The sequence below is a fragment of the Cebus imitator genome, unplaced genomic scaffold (assembly GCF_001604975.1).
Source record: "Cebus imitator isolate Cc_AM_T3 unplaced genomic scaffold, Cebus_imitator-1.0 Scaffold249, whole genome shotgun sequence".
NCBI classification, from domain to species: domain Eukaryota; kingdom Metazoa; phylum Chordata; class Mammalia; order Primates; family Cebidae; genus Cebus; species Cebus imitator.
In genome coordinates, this window is record NW_016107564.1 from 2108560 (window position 1) to 2125497 (window position 16938).

General features: G+C 32.5%; 1 protein-coding gene across 6 annotated transcripts in view; it reads left to right on the forward strand.

The window, feature by feature from the left end:
- CPEB2 (cytoplasmic polyadenylation element binding protein 2) overlaps positions 1-16938 on the forward strand; it is a 66079-nt gene that overhangs the window by 15248 nt on the left and 33893 nt on the right. For all 6 annotated transcript variants that reach the window (XM_017498707.2, XM_017498710.2, XM_017498705.2 and 3 more), the window contains one exon: positions 14872-14922. In XM_017498707.2, the coding sequence (XP_017354196.1) occupies positions 14872-14922 (51 nt within the window). The remainder of the gene's footprint in view (positions 1-14871; positions 14923-16938) is intronic.

Below are 16938 nucleotides of genomic sequence, written 5' to 3' on the forward strand. Positions count from 1 at the left end.
CAGTCTTCACTAATTGTTTATCGTATTTAAAGAAATTCATTAACATAGTTGTTTTTGGCTGTATGTTATTCTGTTTATAAAATGATAAAAAGTAATTATTATATATTTCTTTATGCAATGTAACTCATTGTCATTTATATCAATGGTGAAAATCTACCAAATTGTCAATTTGAGTCATGACAGATACTGTTTATCTATTGCTGCATAAAAAATTATCTCAAATCTTAGCAGCTTAAAACAGCAATAAATATTTATTACCTTACATAGCTTCTGTGAGTCAGAATTTCAGGAGCAGCTTAACTATTTGATTCTGGCTCTAAGTCTCTCATGGAATCAAAATCATGGATTACTTTGTAAACTTTCTCCATTTTTAATCCTATAAAGCCAAGTTAGAATTCTCTTAGAAGATTTGGCCTAAAAACTCTAAACTTCCATATTGACAGGGAGGTGATGATGTGGGGCTAAGTTGATAATACTGACCACATATCTAACTATTTTGTTCTGTTTATGGATTTTGCTTGTAAAAAGAATTCCCTGTCTTTTCAATTCCTTAATTTTAAGGAGCTTGAGAAGCTGAGCAGATATTAGTGGTTGTTGATTAAACTTAAAGTTATATGTCAAGTTTTGGGGGATGTTTATTTGGGTTTCATTTTTTGCTTCTAACCAAAATTCAGCTTAGTTTTTTTAGTATCTTTGTCTAGGCTCTTGTTCTTTTTCACTGTTAATGCTGGCTGTTTCAATGGTTTGTCTTAGATGCACCGTTTAGAATAGAAACCAGCAGCTTATGATTAAGAAATTTCCTGTTTATCTCCTTGACTTCTCAAGAAAGAAAACTCTTAGAAACTCTAATATAAGATAAAGTCAAGATTATTAACTGTTACCAGTGGATAATAAAAGTTTTTCATTGTTGTTTCTCCTCCTTTTTTTTCAAAAGGCTTTTTAAACATGTTAGACAAAATGTTCATTGTGACACTGTTACCTCAGTTTTTCTTTTTGCTAGCCTGGGTTATAGTAAAAGTGAAGGGAAACCTAAAAAGAGGACATTGAAAAGGAAATGGAAGCATTATAAGGCAAAGGGGAATTACATATATATGTAGATATATATGTTTTTAAATCTCAAGTGAATTCAACATTTTTAAGTTAGAAAAATTATCTTTGGCTGTTAGAAGGGGAAAACCATGCCCACTAACCACCTTTAGGAAGCATTGTGGTGACAAGTCTTTCCATATCTCCACAAAACATGTGGAGAATATTTTATATTCTCCACATGTTTTATGACAGGGAATTTTTTTAAAAGAGAAAAAAATTGAGAAATCTTCTCTGAATAATATAAAAAATATAAGACTGATACTTTTACGATGCACAATCATATTCCTATTAAAAATTATCTTGGTACTACGCACTGCCACTTTCAATTTTTTTTTCCTTCCTTTTCTTATTAACACAAACTTAGCTGCCTTCTGGGATATCATATTGTATATTTTCTTCATCTCCATACTCTGATTATTGTACCTTTTTCTTTGGTCTGGATCTCAGTAGAATCTGCTAAAGCAAGGTGGTAGCAAGTGGAATAAACCATCCGGGGTTTAACATCTGAATTTGTTTTCCTTCTTTCCATTTCTGTTCTTAAACGCAGTATTTCACCCTCTGTTTCAACTTTTCTATCTTACCTTCTCATCCCTTTTAGGAAATCCTGTCCTCTATTTAATTAAAAAAAATTATTTTCCCCTAAAAAACAAAATGGATATTAATTTATTCTTTTTAAATGCTGTTTTACAAACCAGCCATTTGTTTTGTCTTTCTTATGGGATCTGATGAAAATAAAATGAATTATTTCTCTTTATATTAATGGTGAAAATAGGAAACTGAGCTTGAGTGAGGAGAGATATTAGTTATCTCTGTATAATTATCCCTAAATTTAGCAGATCAAAACAATAAACGTCATCTCACACAATTTCTGTGGGTTTGAATTTGGGAGCAGTTCAACTGGTTACTTCTGGCTGAGGATATCTCATGAAGTAGCAGTCAGCATACTGGCTGAGGCTGCAGTTATCTGAAGGCATGACTGGAACTGGAGGATCTTTTTCCAAGATGGTACACTCACATGGCTGGCTATTGGCAGAAGAACTCCGTTTGTTGACTCATGGACCTCTCCTCAGGGCTGTAAAATTTTTCTTACAACATGGTTGCTTATATGCCCCAAAGTGATAAAAGCTCAAAATGAATATCCCAATGTCTTCTATGTCCTAGCCTTAGAAGTCTCGTACCATCATTTCCACAACGTTCTGTTAACTACATAGATCAGTTCTGCTCAATTTCGGCCAGGTCTGCTACTCAAAGAGATGTGAGTACTAGAGGCTGGCTACCACAGAGGTAAAAGGCAGAGTAGTAAATTTGTATTCAATTCTACCCTTAGTCTAAAGGAAAAGAAAAATTAGTCAAGGTGAGACTGTCAGTTGGAAGAAAGCAGTCAAGCAGATCTCTAGAATGCTAAGTGACAGGTTCCTGACCTAACTGAGAACTGAGTGATTGTGCTAACAGAAGCACCTTCTCATCCCTGTTTCTGCCCAAAAACACTTTACTGCAGTTTATTTGCATTTTCCTACTCCCCAGTGGTTTGTCAGGACAGTAGGGAACCTCCATTGTTTAATGTTAATATTTTTATGGTCTGGCACAGCAGGTGGGCAGGGTCTAGTCTTGTTAGAGTTGTACAGATATGAAATGATGGCTACCCGAGATGGAATACTGAATGCACTTTACTCAGTTAAGTGTGTCTGCTTTTACACAGGTTTCCTAGATACTGACTGCACGTTGTCTGAGGCAGACATGGTCTCTGCCCTCATTGTATAACCTACTGGGGAAAGGGAGATACCTTACACAAATACAGTATACATATATCTGCTGTGTGTTAGAAATACTGTGGAGGAAGATTATGAGGTGTTTAGAGAGATTATAAATGAAAGTACCTAATTTAGATGTGCAGTAAAGGAAGCTGAGACTTGAAGCCTGAGCAACACAATGATGGAAAAATATTGGGAGAATGTGTCAACTAGACAAAAGAACCAGCATGTGTAAAAGCATGGAAGAGATTGTCACATTTGAGGAACTGAAAGGAGGCTAGTCCTGGCATAGCTTGTGTAGGGCTGCCTGATGCTGACTGGGTGTAACAGGGTTCAGTTAACACTGTTGAGAATGTGCTGTCTTTTACTATGGATCATGAACAGAGTGACACACTGTTAGATGCTTTCTTTAGTATGAATGGCACAGACCCGTCTGCTTTATTTATTCTCTGGTGGTTTCTCTCCATTAACATCCTATTTTCTGATGACTGTCTTGATTCTTGGAAAATAATTTGCTTTTCAAGGAAGAACAATCATGGATTCTTTAAATGGTTAAAGTAAATCATGCTTTGCCAAATACTGTTTTGTAGTTTTCCAGTTTTAGATTTATATACCTATTTTAAATAATTTGCAGTTTTTAAATGGTATGTGTGGGTCAGTTCATTCCCCTTTAAACAAAAGAACAAGACAGTGATTATTGTTAAAGTCTTTTCCTTCCCTGCCCCCTACAATTCGTAAAAAGGCTTACTGTGTGAATATTTTTGCCAGAAATTGCTTGTGTCATTCCCCAAAGAATAGGGACAAACAAAAGTACTTAATTTTAGCTCATGAAAGTTGATTTGAAAAACTCTAGGAAGAAATGTAGTTTATGTAATGGTTTTTGGGAACGTGTGTCAGTGATCATAATGCCTTTACCAATGTTTTATGAGCAATTAAAGAGAACTCAGGAAAAGGAATTTAGAATGCGATTTTACACTAACAAATGTCTAGAAGTGGACGCCTTTAAAACTTTAATTTACTACGTTTTTATATATCTAGTGTCATTTTTATTACCTGATTGCTACACTCCTATTTTTTAAGACTCCTGAAGTAAGAAGCTCTGTTTGTTGTAGGGCATATAAGCACTAAGAAAATAAGGAGTTATTCTTGTCAGGTGCTGACTGATTATTATAGTACCAAATTAAATTCTGCTTTTCCGTCTCTCTGTCTTCAGCTGACCTTAATATAAGATTACAATACCAAGTCACAAAATGACTTGTATAAATTTCTAAAAGTCTCCATAGTGGGAACTTACATTTAGAATTTAGGAACTGTTGAGCCAGACAGAGGTTCTCAGACTTTGAGAGTGTGTCAGTCATGTGGGTTTCAAGGCCCATTCCTAGAGGTGGTAAAGTTCATGTGGTGTCTAGAACATACCTAGAGAAACTAGCATAAAGGAGCAATGGTAAAGAGATCTTTAAAAAGCTATGAATGTTTAGTGGCATTTTTAAAAATAAAGTCCAAAATAAAACAAATACCAATAATATACTTACCAAAGCAGGTATGTCATCCGCTCTTAGAGGATTCCTCCTTATTTCCCCTGACAGAGAAAGTAATGCATTTCTCAAAACCGAATTTACATTTTCTTCAGCCACAGGTGTTTCCTAAAGTCAAAAGTTTTACAATTGCCAATAACAAAGATAAAAGAGTATGGAATAAAATCACATATATTAGAATGTATCTTTAAAAAGATAGAGGGATGCTGTGTATGCTTTCAGTTTTAAATGAAATGTTTCCATTTATTTTAAAGGGGAGTAAGTAGAATTGACATATTCTTTCTCCTTTATTGATTTTTCTTTTCTTTATTCTATGGACCCCTTGCCTTTGATAGGAAAAAAATTATTATTAACTTTGTAGTAAATTATATTTATATAGAAGCCATACATATTTTATTAAACATATTCTGACTTCACGAGGTGGTTACTCTCATAATCTACATGGGATCTTGATACTTTACTTTTCCACTGCTCAGAATTGTTCATCTTAGTGAAAGTACGATTTATGAGTTTAACTGGTCCTTGAGAATATCTGTAGATTGACAAGGAAATCACAAAAATTTGGTTGTGAAAGTTTTTGTTTTAAAAAACTTATTTGAAATATGGCATCGTGGATAGAGATAAGTTTTGTTTTTATTTATTTTTACGTAGTTGTCTTTATTACAAACTGTTATTACATTGAAAAACATACTTGACTTTTATTTCTTCTAAGCATCTTTGAATATTTAGGTAAATGATTTAAATTATGACAGACTGAAATTTCTTTCTTAAATACTAAAACCTGTTGGACAGAAACTACAATGAATTTTGTTAAAATCACATTTATTTATTTAGAATATATATGTCCTTACTGCAATCCTGTAACTCACTACAAAGCATCTTTTGTATGATTTGAAAAATATTTATATCACTTGTTTTAAATGGAAAATAGAACAAAAAAAGAATGTTTCCTATATGTAACTTGCAGTGATAAAAGCAAGTAATTGGGATAATTAGACCTATGAATTTTAACTGCTTATAGTATTTGAAGATAGATCCAAGAGTCTCTTCTGAAGGTTTTTTCTCCGTAATAATAGCATTTTATCCTTTTTAAAGTGTTTGTTTTCCTGTTACCAAAAATAGTATTTATTAAAGAAAATTTGGAAACACTAGGAGAAACAAGTTTTAAAATTATCACTTTTCCCACAAACTAAAATAACTGTAATTGGTATTTTGTTGTTTAATTTTTCTAATCTTTTTATTCTCTATAAATTTAAAATATTTCCAGTAATTAAATCTTTGCCTTTCATCCAACCTGGTTAACTTTTTAAAAAATTTTTAAAAATATATGTACATAGTTTTGAAAGTCAAGTAGTTTTGCAAGTCTTATATAACAACAACAACAAAATAGAAACCTCCTTCCTCTTCCATGTCTGTCTACTTTAGATTCCTGCTCCTTAGTGGTAGCCACTGTGAGCTCTTTTTTTTTTTTTTTAACTGATTCTTTATGTACTTATTTGTAAATAATATGCTTGTGCTTCTATATTTTCTACATTTTAGGTATTATGTGTTGATACCCTAATATGACTTAAATATCTTTCAGTGTTTCCCCTAGTCTGTCCTCCAAAATGATGAGACCATTTTTGTTTAAATCAGGGATTGTATTACTGAGAAAATGCAAATAATATTCATAGATGAACCTTGTATGTTTTGTACTATAATATAACACTTTCTGTTTTATAAAATTTTCTTTTACCTGAAATTAATCATTGTCTTTTTTGGTTTATTTGCTTAGTTTTCTAAGTATTAATTATTAATTCATCCCAGAATTTATCCATAGACTGTAAAGATCTTTTCAATACATATAAACGTATGAAATTGTCATCCAGATTGTTTTTTTTTTTCATTCTTGTAGACCTATAAAGCAGTCATTTTGGGACTTCCATAATCCTAGGCATTTCTTTTTTTCTGTGGAATCCATGTCCTAATCTCCATGTCCTTTCTTTACTGACGTAGCCTTTGTTTTTCTTTATTTGTTGGACCTGTATTACCTTCCTGCTGTTGGGACATAAATTTTGAGACCCTATATGTCTGAAAACATAATTCTTCTACCTATATGATAGGCCACTATGGAATTAAATATTAGCAATTTAGAATATCGATGGTATTGATTCAGAGTCTTAACCTTCAGTATTGCTTTAAGTGTGGCATTATTCTGAATTCTGTTCATTTGTATGATTGCCTTGATTTCTTATTTTTTTGTTGTTGGTTTTCTTTCTAGAAGCTTTTAGGATCTTTTCATGCCCGTGGTTCTGCAATTTCGTAATAATGAAATGTGTATCTCAGAGTGTGCATGTGAATACATACCCTCCTTCCTACCTTCATTTTTTAGTTTATTAAGCTGTATCTTTATTAGACCATTTTAATTCAGAGGTTTATATCTTCAGTTCTTGAAAGTTTGCAATATTATTTCCTTGACAATTTCTTCCCATTTTTTAATATTACCTCTTTTTGGAGTTCTTGTTCCTCAGTTGTTAAGCCTTGTATATTCATCCTCTGTTTTTCTTTTCTGTTTTCCGTTGTTTTGTCTCTTGTTTTGCATTTGAAGAGCTTATGTTTATTTTTCAAATCTTCTATTGAGTTTTTTATTTTATAATCTTCTGACTAATTTTTAAAACTCTTTTTAACAAAACTTCTCAGAACTTTCCAATTATGTCTTCTTGTTTCATCTCATTGTTCTGGAGGCTACTATAGTGTTTGAAGATTATTTTTCCAGTTCCTTACATTTCTGTGCTTCTTCTAAGTTCTTCTTTTTTATTTGGTTATGTTCTCTTTTTCTCTCACATTAGAGATGTTCACCAAATATTTTATGATCCTTTATTGTCTATTCATATTAAAAATAAGACACAAAAAATGGATATTGTAAGCTCAATGTATATAGTTGGAATTATCAACTAGTAATGATTGCAATAAGTTAATCAGGTGAGACCCTCACCATGCCTTGTATCTAGGTCTTTTCTTTTGTTCTGGGAAATGATCGTGGATAGGGGTCTTCCAGCCTTCTGCTTATGAGCTGTAGGCCAAATTGCTAGCCTTCTTAGATTCCAGAGGGTTCTTTTAAAAACTCACTTGCAATCTTAAACTTTCCTGTTTTCTTTCACACAGTTATAACCAGAGCTTCTGATTTCTGAACCTGTCCAGGTGTGTACTACAGTAAATGGAGTGTTACTTGATGGCATTCCCCATATACACTGGCTTAGGTTGTGTTTTCAGTGATTTCTAGTCTTCAAAGTTGGTTACCATTCAACCATTCACATTTATAGTTCCCAGAAATTTGAAGACTTGGTTGTTTTATTATCCCATTCCAGTCTCTTTATCCTAATGGTGCTATGCCTCTTTAAAATCTTCCTTTTTATTTATTTATTTATTTATTTTGGTGAGATGGAGGCTTGCTCTAATTGCCCAGGCTAGTGTACATTGGTGCGATCTCCGCTCACTACAACCTCTGCCTCCCAGGTTCAAGCGATTCTCCTGCCTCAGCCTCCCAAGCAGCTGGTATTATAGTCATATGCCATCATGCCCGGCTAATTCTGTATTTTTAGCAGAGATGGGATTTCTCCATGTTGGTCCGGCTGGTCTTGAACTCCTGACTTCAGGTGATCTGCCCGCCTTGGCCTCCCAAAGTGCTGGGATTATAGGTGTGAGCCACTGCGCCCAGCCTAAAATCTTTTTAACTGTCACATCAGGGGTTTCAGAAAGCAACAGAGGTGAACACATGTATTCAGTCCTTCATGTTCAGTTGGAAGTCTCTATAATCTAGTCAACTTCTACCTCATCATAAACATTCTTTGGCACCCCTATCAAGGATAAATTACTTTAGTGTTAAGAATTTATAGAGAATCAAGTTTCTTTTTAATCAGAGCACCTTTCGTATTTATTTTAGATTCAACCCTTTGTTCTTTTTTTTTTAATATATATCTTTCACATAAGACTGTATCATGGAAGCAATGCCCACATGTGTTTTTGCTTTACCTTAAATCAGCATCTATCATAATGTCATACTAATAGGAGGGGCTCAGTAAATTATTGGTTGAATGATTAAACATTTTCTCATAATTCATATTCTTCAAAATATTGATTTAGAACTTTAAAGAATCATTGTATATTGTATCTATACATGTAAAATAGTTTTTATAACCATTCTTGTATAGTTGAACATTTAGATATTTCAAATTTTTTAATAAAATTGAGTTAGCTTTCTCTTTTTTTTTTCCATAGCACAAACTTCATATGTGTGTTGCTGAGGCTGTAAACATATATTACCAACTTATGTTTGCTTTATACCACTTCCACTGGCAATATTTGTTGCCTATTTGCTATTCTTATTGGTTATCAGCATTATTTTTGTCTAAAAACCTTTTGACAGTGAAAAATTTTACAACCATTAACTCAACTTGACTTTAATATTAGTTACATGTATCTTAATTAGTATAACTTTTATCGTAAAGGTGTATGATAATACATTATCTTGCTAAATGATTAATGACAAGTTTTATCTTTTATTATTGTTGTCTTTTGTGATTACACTTTTCTTGAATCAAAACTTTTTGGTATTCTATGTTCTTTGATGTTTCTTGGTAAATTTTCTAGTATTAATTGGATAAAAGTCTTAAAATATGATTAGGTCAAAAAATTTGTGGTAGGATTTTGATTTGAATGAGTTAACTAGATTAATTTCAATTGAATCTAAAATAGATTGATGGCTTTTATTAGATGTAGGTAAGGAATGATTCTGTTGCTCTCTTGGGATCTGGTACTTTGGATCTAAGGGTGTTTTCTACGTTTGTATGATCTTATTCTTAGGCTTTTATGAGGCATGCATTGAAATTTGGGAGTATGGTCAGGAATGACTGTCATGCCCCTTGGATCTGAGCAGAGATTGGAGTTATTCAAGGTTGGTAATGACCACATTCTAAGTGGATTTTACCAGACTTCACATGAACCTTTTTTTCCTAATTGGATTTGGAAGTAAAGGTAAAACGTAGATTATAAAAAAAAAAAATACTGGAAGAGTCTATCAAATGAATGGGAGCAGTGCTTTATATAAATCACTTAAGAAGTATTAGATGTCTTCTATTAAGGATATGTGCGTATTGTATGTTTAACATACATATGTAGTATATAACATACCATGCATACCATTTATTGAGCACTTGATACAGCTAAGCATTGTTCTTGAGGACTCTACATATATGTATTAACTCATTTAATTTGCATGACTAAGAGGTAGATGTTTATCCTTATTTTACAGTTGGATGACTGTGGCTTATTCTTAATAATTGTCTGAGTTTCAACTGCTAGTAAGTGGTAGAACTTGGTAGCTCTTGAGTTTGTGCATTTAATCACTGCAGCATACTGTTGTCTCCCTTTTGATCTGTTGTTAATAGTAACCTAAGCTCTTTATGACTCTAATGTGAATTAAATGTTTATTTTTGTTTTAAAAACAGTTGGCAGAACACATGCCATTGTTCTTTAGCTATTTTCTCATCACTGAAGAGTTAGTTAGCATCATTAACTCAATATTAGGGGTTTGGAGTTCGTTTCTTGTGGTAATTTATTAAAGAAAAAAATAGTTGTGGAGAAGGGAAAAAAATTACCTTGGCAAAGAGCAACAAGCAGGACCTTTGCAGTATCTCTCTCCACAACTTCTAATATGTAAGAGATTTAGAAATAAGCTGAACAAAAGTCTTGTTCTGTGATTTTTTTTTTCATTTTCTTAGAGAATATCCCTCTCATGCCACACATGCAAACACATATTAAGGTATTTGTGGTTTTAATTCAGTCCATAGTTCACATAGTGGAATGAAATATTTCATTTATCCATTCAACAAATATTTGAGAGTCTGTTACATGCTAGGTTTTGTTTAGATGCTAGAGAATAAAAGAGACTAAGTTACTGCTTTCATGGATCTTCTATTTTAAAGAAGTATAGAGACAGAAAATAATATATGATAATCAGTACCAGCCAGAAAAAAAATATACTATCAAGGGGATACAGAAAGAAAGAAGCTGCTATTGTAGATAGCATAATCTGTCATGCCATCTCTTCAAGACCTGAGTGGAGTGAGGGGGTGCAAGCTTTGGTCATATCTGGACAGATATATTTCAAGTAGAAAAAGGAAGTAGGAAGATCCTGAAACGGGATTACTTGGCATGTTTGAGGTACAGCAAAGAAGTCAGTGTAGCAAAAATGGTAAAGGATCTGGGACCAGATATTTGTTCTAAATGTAATCTGGTAATTTGTCTAAACAAGTGATGAGTTGTATACAGTTGGCATGTTTCTTAGTATTTTTAGTTGCTCAGATAATACATTTAAAGTGGCTAACATGAGCTAAGGCTTTTTTATACAGTTGTCACTTGGTATCCATTGAGACTGGTTCCATCCAGGACTTCCTGGGGATACCAAGATTGGCAATGCTGGAGTCCCTCATATAAAATGATGTTGTATTTGCATATAACCTACGCACATCATCTTGTATACTTTAAATCATCTCTAGATTACTTATTATACCTGAAACAGTGCCTAAACATCACATTTCTGTGGATTCAATGTTGTGTCATACTTGGCGCACATCAAAATCAAGTTTTGCTTTCTGGAACATTTTGGAAATTTTTTTCCTGAATATTTTTGGTCAGGAATTATATTTTCAATATAATTTGTTGGTTGAATCCCATGATACAGAGGGCCCCAGCTACAGAGGGATGACTATATATGTTATATACAAATTACTATTTGAAATCATAATAGACAAATAAGACAGTTTTTAAGATACAATAGATCCTCTAGTTATTCATTGACACCTAAAAATACATATATTTTTTTAAATTACTATTTTAAATTACATAGTATCTTAATGTAAAAGGACCAGTGCCAAGAGCTAGTGTATACCCATTATTTGTATATATATTTAACCATTATGAAATTATACTTTATCATATTTTAACAATAAAAAGCCATTACCTGGTTACCAAAAATTTAATTTGCCCAAGTTTATTACTGGAGGACCTTATTTGTAAGCTTAGGTTCTTTCAGGACAAGAGAAAGCTCCTAAGTGTCTTGAATAACAAGTTTGTTTCCTTTACCAGAAACATTAACGCTCTTAGAGTAATATGGTGATTTTCATGGATTGAAGCTCCTTTTTATCTCATTTTTCTATTCTGAAAACACAGTTTCTGCCTCATAGTCTAATATGGCTTCTTCACTTTAGCTATCACATCAGCATTTTAGCAAGCAAGAAAGAGGAAAGGAGGGTCTTTCCTTTTAAGAATACTGTATTTCCCAGAAATTGCACATACTACTTTCACTTTTTATCCCATTGGCCAGATCTTACATTCAGGGGTACACTTCTCTGCAAGAAAGCTGGGCTGTGTAGTTTTTTGGGTTTTTGTTTTTTACTCTCGGAAGCTCTGTACCTGTCTAACTTCGGTGACCCTGTTGTTGACAGGAACAGGTAGGTATTAGTGTACACCTATCTGTCTCTGCACCACAGGTCTTTTCAGCAATAAGGAGAAGCTAGTTTAATAAGAATGTGTTTTTTTCTATATTAAAGCTTAAATTATCAAATATACTATAGAATATTCTATGAGTTTTTTTAAGAGATAAAATTGTCCTACAACCAACCATATATACCTTTATATTATGTGATCAAAATAAAGTAATTATTAAGGTAGTGATCAAGAGCATGGAGCCAAACTGCTTAGGTTCAGATTCTGCCAGTGCTGACTACCAGTAGTACCTGCCAGTGGTATAACCTTGGGCAACTTACTTAACTTTTTGTGACATAGAATCTTCATATTAAAATGAGAAGGTAATAATACCTAACTCATAGGATTATTATTAGGAATAAGTAATTGGTTATAAAGAATGTAGAAAAGCTCTTAGCTCATAGTAAAGCCTCAAATGCTGTTAGTTCTTACTGTCAATTGGCAGGTTCTCAGTGAAAGTACTTTTAATAATATCCTAAGTAAAATATGACTTTAAAACTTAATATGTGGAGATACATTAATGTGTTCACTGTGGTAGAGGAAAGGTGATTGGATATCTTTAAAAATGAGTCTAAATTGCTTATTTCATTTTGGAATACTTTGTTAACTATATTGAGATTTTCTTAGGTATCGAGGTATAGTATTTTAGAATTTATATGCAATATGTATTTCTTTGCAAGTGCCTTTTAAAAATCTATTCAGAGCCACAATATCAAAAGACTATTAACGTGAAAATATTTTGTATCTTGGGATAAATAAATGAACAGTGAACCTATTAAAGAGTAATTATGTGACAGTTGAAAGTTGAGGATCTTTCAAGGTAGAGCTAGACTTCATGTTAAGGCTTTGCTTAATTTACTTTTCCAGAAGTCTTGCCTTAATCCTTGGGCATGATTACATACTCTTGTGGTTTTTTTTATATATAGCATTCTATACATAACTCTTTTAGCACCTAGCATATTTTGTTGAAATTGTATATTTGTGTCTATCTCCCCTACCACATCATGAGACTATGTCCTACTCCTGTATATATCCTCTGCATCCTACACACTATCAGTATCAAAGATTTAATTAACTTACTATGCTGAACAGTGATAAAGGTTGCCACTTTGTAGGAGTTACTTGTTTTTATCTTAAGTCAGAAATAACAGTAATTTATTCATGCCCTGAAATTGTTCTACAAATTTGGCCATCTTCAGCAAGATGTTTAGAAATAGGCATATTTCCAAAATAAGCTATTATACTTCAAAGTAATGTTCTGTGTTACTGAAGTCCAGTTTAGGAAAACTGCGCTTCCTGGCTCTTTATTGTTTACCTCCCATATGTATGCTTCTATTTCTTACTCCATACTGATGTGTCACAACAACAAATTTATTGTATGTTTTAGAGTATGACAACTTTATTTAAGAGGTCATTTAGTTAACTCATGGCATGCTGTGTGAAATGCAGAAGTAAATAAGAGATGGTAGATAATCCTTTTGATAACACTTACTTTGCTTAACTATGTTGAGTCTGAAATCACAATGTCCATAATTAACTTAGAGCTCAGGTGAAGTGTGTGTATGTACAGGCAATATGTATGTATATCTATCATATATATTTATGTCGTTTGGCATCAAAATTGGATTATCTCTGCCACTTACTGTTGTATTAGTAGATGATCAAACTCTTTAATTTCATAACCAAAACAAAAGCCAACAGACAATCTCTGTCTCATATATGGAACTGTAAAGTGTAGAGGACTTGCTGAAGTGTTAAAGGTGGATGCAGTTAATCTGTACTCTTTACTCATGTGCTATCATACTGGTTTTTTTTTTTAAAGGGATTGTGCTGAAAATTACTAAAATGCAATCCCAGACATGTAATTTTTAGGCATTTTTCAAATGAGTTTTGAATTTATTTTTATTTTTTAGTTTTCATTTGTTAGAGACAGGATCTTTCCCTGTTACTCAGACTGGAATGCATTGGTACAGTCACTCACTATAGGCTCAAACTCCTGGGCTCAACTGATCTTTCCTTCTCTACCTCCCAGCCAGCTGGGACTACAAGCATGTGCCACCATGCCCAGCCTCTAAATGGGCTTTAATGTACTATTCTAATAGTCTATTAGAGATTCAAGCATTTGAGAAAAGTCCTGTATTTTATAACAGACTAAAAATAATGATCATCGTTGCTGTTGGCATTTATCAAACAAGTGTTACAATGTAAAAATGCTGGATAAACCACAGAATGTTTCATGCATACCTTTTTTCTTCTCCACAGCAGTTTGTAATACTGTTGTCCCTCTGCATTTAGTAAATAAAAAACTTTTGAAGAATGACTCTGACAAAATACCATGCTACTATGCTCATAAACTTTAATATTTTTATTTTTATATTTTTAATCATTTATAAACTTTGAATAAGTTTTCAATAACAATTGTAATATATTTAAAGTGTTTTCATTAAACTTCTTTATTTAAATATGACTTTATAAAGCCATGTTGGTAAGTTGTGATGAATTTTTCTGCTTATTTTTTATTTCAACATTTTAGTTGTTTTTGACTTAGGAATATGAATTTCTCTCAAGTTTTATTTTTGATGAGATCTATAGATAAAATTACAACTTTGAAAAAATTTAAAAATTTCACATTTCATATTAAATTTGCAAGACTAAGATATGATACATACATTGTTTTTACATTTCTAGAAACAAGCTTTATTCTATTGGCCTTCCTCCCAAATCACATTGTAATCTTATGATAGAGGAAGTAAGGTTAATTGTTTTTGTTTTATTTACAACTTCCCAAATAATTTTAGTTAATTTACTTTTAGCTGAGTATTAGCTTTTTAGTTCTTAAGAAATATACTGCACTCAATAATTTCCTCTTTATTCCGCTTTTGTTTGTTGTTGTTGTTGTTGTTTTGGTTTTTTGTTTTTGCTTTACAAATAGCTCCATAATCCTCAAACTCACCTTTCCTGTCTTTTTAAAGGTCGATTGAGCTATCCACATCCAGGAACTGACAATCTGTTGATGTTAAATGGTAAGTTTTATAAAAACATTTTATATTTCCAGTAGATTTATATAAAGATGACTTAATACGTGTTTCTCTGAACCTCTCCGTACACACAATTTAATCATTCTATGAGTATAAAAGTAAAGTTACAACTATTCCCATACAAAAGGCAGAATTAGGAATCTGAGTGTGTTCTGGCTGGCAAAGCAGTCATTTGTAACAGTATGACTTTAATTCAGTGATCACAGACTTGGAGGCAGTCCTAGTTTGAATATTGCCTTTCCAGTTTCAGGTATGACCTTGAGCAGATTACTGTTACCTTAGTTTCCCCATGCGTAATGGGAATTTAATCTCAGCATTATTGTGACATTTAAATGAGATGTTTGCAAAGTGCATAGAACTTGTTACTTAGTATAGCACTTGTGTTTGTGGTTAAATAAGGAATATACTGGTGCCTCTGTAAGTATTGTGGTCACACTAAACTTATTCAAACTAGAAACCTTACATAGTGAAGTTCACCAAAGCATGGAAAAGAATAAATAAATTTTTATTAAAGTTTGTTTTCTTTATGTTGGACAGACATTGACATTCAGAGTCTCAGTACTTAGCACGTCGTGATTGTAGGAGTAGAGATGGAGGATTAAAATATCCTTTACAGGAGTATTTTTAAGTCAGAGGGTGGATGTGGAGAAGGAAATAGGAAGAGGAAAGAATAGAAATAGTATTAATATTTACTTTAAAAAAACATAATATCATTGGAATGGCTTGGCTCTTCTTTCAACTAAAGTTTTGTCAAAATAAGATGACAATGAAGTTGGGGAACAAAGACTGGAAATAAGATACATGTAAAGCTAGACCATGTGAACTAATATTAAGTAGGCTATAGCGACAGAAAGATGAAAATAAAGTCCAGACTATGTAGGGAGATGATCAGGATAAGTAGGATTTTAATGAGAAAAGTTGAAGAAGCAGAACATTAGATAAGTGATTGATTTAATCATTCAGCATTTCACTGTTTAGTTTCCTATCACATGCCAGCCTAAGCACTGAGTTACCTAATTAGTGAGAATCTTACAGGATGGTTGTGATCAGAATTGTCAGGTTACTACTGGAGCCATACTGAGTAATATGGAAGCAAAGAGCTTAGCGGCCACAGTGTATTTGCAACTTACATTATTAGTTATACTAAACATTATTAAATTAATTGATGTTTTTGTCAGTTGCCAAAAGACCTTATAAATAATCTAGATGTTAGGTTGAGAGTGTTTGATCACATGGTAGAAAGAAGAATATTTTATTTCAGGCGAGATTTGCATCTTGTGGACAAATCTGCTTTGTGTATTATGTGAGTACTCTTAGTAGTCTGTCATTTGGGGCCACAATGCATACTCAGTATAGGGAGCCAGCCTGGTGATTGTGAACTTTTTCTGGCAAGGTACTAGCTGAGAGAAAAAGATAATGAAACTCGGACATGGAATGTGTTTACATAAGGAAAAGAAAGAATTTGATCCAAAGAAAAATTTTTTAAACTCCTTTCGGATCATTGGTTGAGAGTGAAGCAAGAATCACATAATTGGGAATATTTGTGGGTTAAAGAAGTCCTGAATATTAAGGATTTAAATAATTTTAGTAGACACCAAGGTTATTGATGAGAGAACTAGGCAAAGAAGGATACTAAAAGGTAAGGGGATATTTTTCTTGAGCTATTTTTAACTGCATGTAATTCAGGTATATTCTTAGCATATTGTCTCCTTGGGAAATGTGAGAATTAAGTGATATTAGTATACTTGTACTATTTATTAACTGTTATTAACTGATTAAAGAAATTGTTGTATCTCATAGTACATAAACCTACTTTTTGAATTATTAAAGTTTTTTGTAAGTATATTACATTTAACTCACTTTTAGGCATTTGATTAAGTTGTATTACTTAATGGACAGGCAGAGCTAATATTATTAACTTTAAAAATCATTGTTTAGTAATAAATTTTGCATCAACCCTTTTTTTTTTTTTTTTTTTTTTTTTTTTTTTTTTTTTTTTTT